This window comes from Nannospalax galili, unplaced genomic scaffold, assembly GCF_000622305.1.
Source record: "Nannospalax galili isolate Female #2095 unplaced genomic scaffold, S.galili_v1.0 scaffold337, whole genome shotgun sequence".
Taxonomy (NCBI): domain Eukaryota; kingdom Metazoa; phylum Chordata; class Mammalia; order Rodentia; family Spalacidae; genus Nannospalax; species Nannospalax galili.
The window spans coordinates 190,081-191,504 of record NW_008340932.1 but is presented as its reverse complement, the minus strand read 5'-3'; the positions used below and the strand labels follow the sequence as shown (position 1 = coordinate 191,504).

General features: G+C 39.9%; 1 protein-coding gene across 1 annotated transcript in view; it reads right to left on the bottom strand.

Annotated features, from left to right (window-relative positions):
* The window catches only part of LOC103736654 (olfactory receptor 8K5-like), a 7,270-nt gene extending 6,333 nt beyond the window's left edge, over positions 1 to 937 (bottom strand). The window contains exon 1 of the mRNA XM_017798923.1: positions 20 to 937. Within this exon, the coding sequence (XP_017654412.1) occupies positions 20 to 937 (918 nt within the window). The remainder of the gene's footprint in view (positions 1 to 19) is intronic.
* Positions 938 to 1,424: the final 487 nt, after the last annotated feature.

Genomic DNA, 1,424 nt, shown 5'->3' with positions numbered 1-1,424 from the left:
TATGAAATTTGCATTGATTCTTTAATACTCTATAGAAAGCATTTTTTACCTCTTTGTTTCTTAAACTGTAAATCAAGGGGTTAAGCATAGGAATCACTAAGGTGTAAAACACAGAGGCTATTTTGTCAGTCTGAAAGGCGTGAGAGGATTTGGGCTGTAAGTACATGAAGAGCAGGGTCCCGTAGAACACCACCACCACCGTCAGATGAGAACCACAGGTGGAGAAAGATTTCTTCCTGCCTTCTGCAGAAGGCATTCGACATATGGCTCGCAGAATTAGAAGGTAAGATCCCAGAACTACCAGGAGTGAGGAGATCAAATTCAATGCTGAAAATAATATGATCAACAGTTGTATTTCCTGAGCATTTGAGCACAACATAGGTAACAAAGGAACATCATCACAGTAGAAATGGTTGATGACATTGGATCCACAGAAGGTCAAAGTGAAAATCTTGGTGGTGAACAGCAGAGCCTGGAAGGTACTGTAGAGGTATGGAATGCCCACCAACACATGACAAAGTCTCTGAGACATAATCACACTGTAGAGTAATGGATTGCAGATGGCCACATAGCGGTCATAGGCCATAGCAGACAAGATAAAGAATTCACTAATAATGAACATTAGGAAGAATGCCAGTTGTGTGGCACATGCATAAAAAGAAATGACATTTTGATCTACAACAAAATTTACCAGCATCTTGGGACAAATAACAGTGGAATTGCCAAGATCAATAAAAGCCAGGTGTCTGATGAAAAAATACATAGGTGTGTACAGATGAGAGTCCAGCTTGGTCAAAATGATCATACTCAGGTTTCCCACCACTGTGACTGCATAGATGATGAAGAAGATCCCCAAAAGGGGTAGCTGTAGTTCAGACCTCTGCGTGACCCCCAATAGAATGAATTCAGACAGTGTTGTTGCATTTTTTTGCCCCATTTCATCCAGATACCTCTTCTAGGAAGAAGCCAATATTATATTAAACCTTCATTTAGATATATTTGTGGGCTGAATAGCTACATTTATTTAAAATAATTTATTGAAAGGCTGGAGAAATGGCTTGGGGGCTAAGAGCATAGGGTGGCAAACAACTGTTCATAACTCCAGTTCTAGGAGACCTGATGTCCTTTTCTGACTCCATGGGAACTGTATGCATGGCAGACTTCTATACACACAGGCAAAACATCCATACACATAGAAATTACATTTATTTAAAATAATTTATTGAAAGGCTGGAGAAATGGCTTGGGGGCTAAGAGCATAGGGTGGCAAACAACTGTTCATAACTCCAGTTCTAGGAGACCTGATGTCCTTTTCTGACTCCATGGGAACTGTATGCATGGCAGACTTCTATACACACAGGCAAAACATCCATACACATAGAAATAAATAGATAGGTGATAGATAGATAGATGATAGATAGATA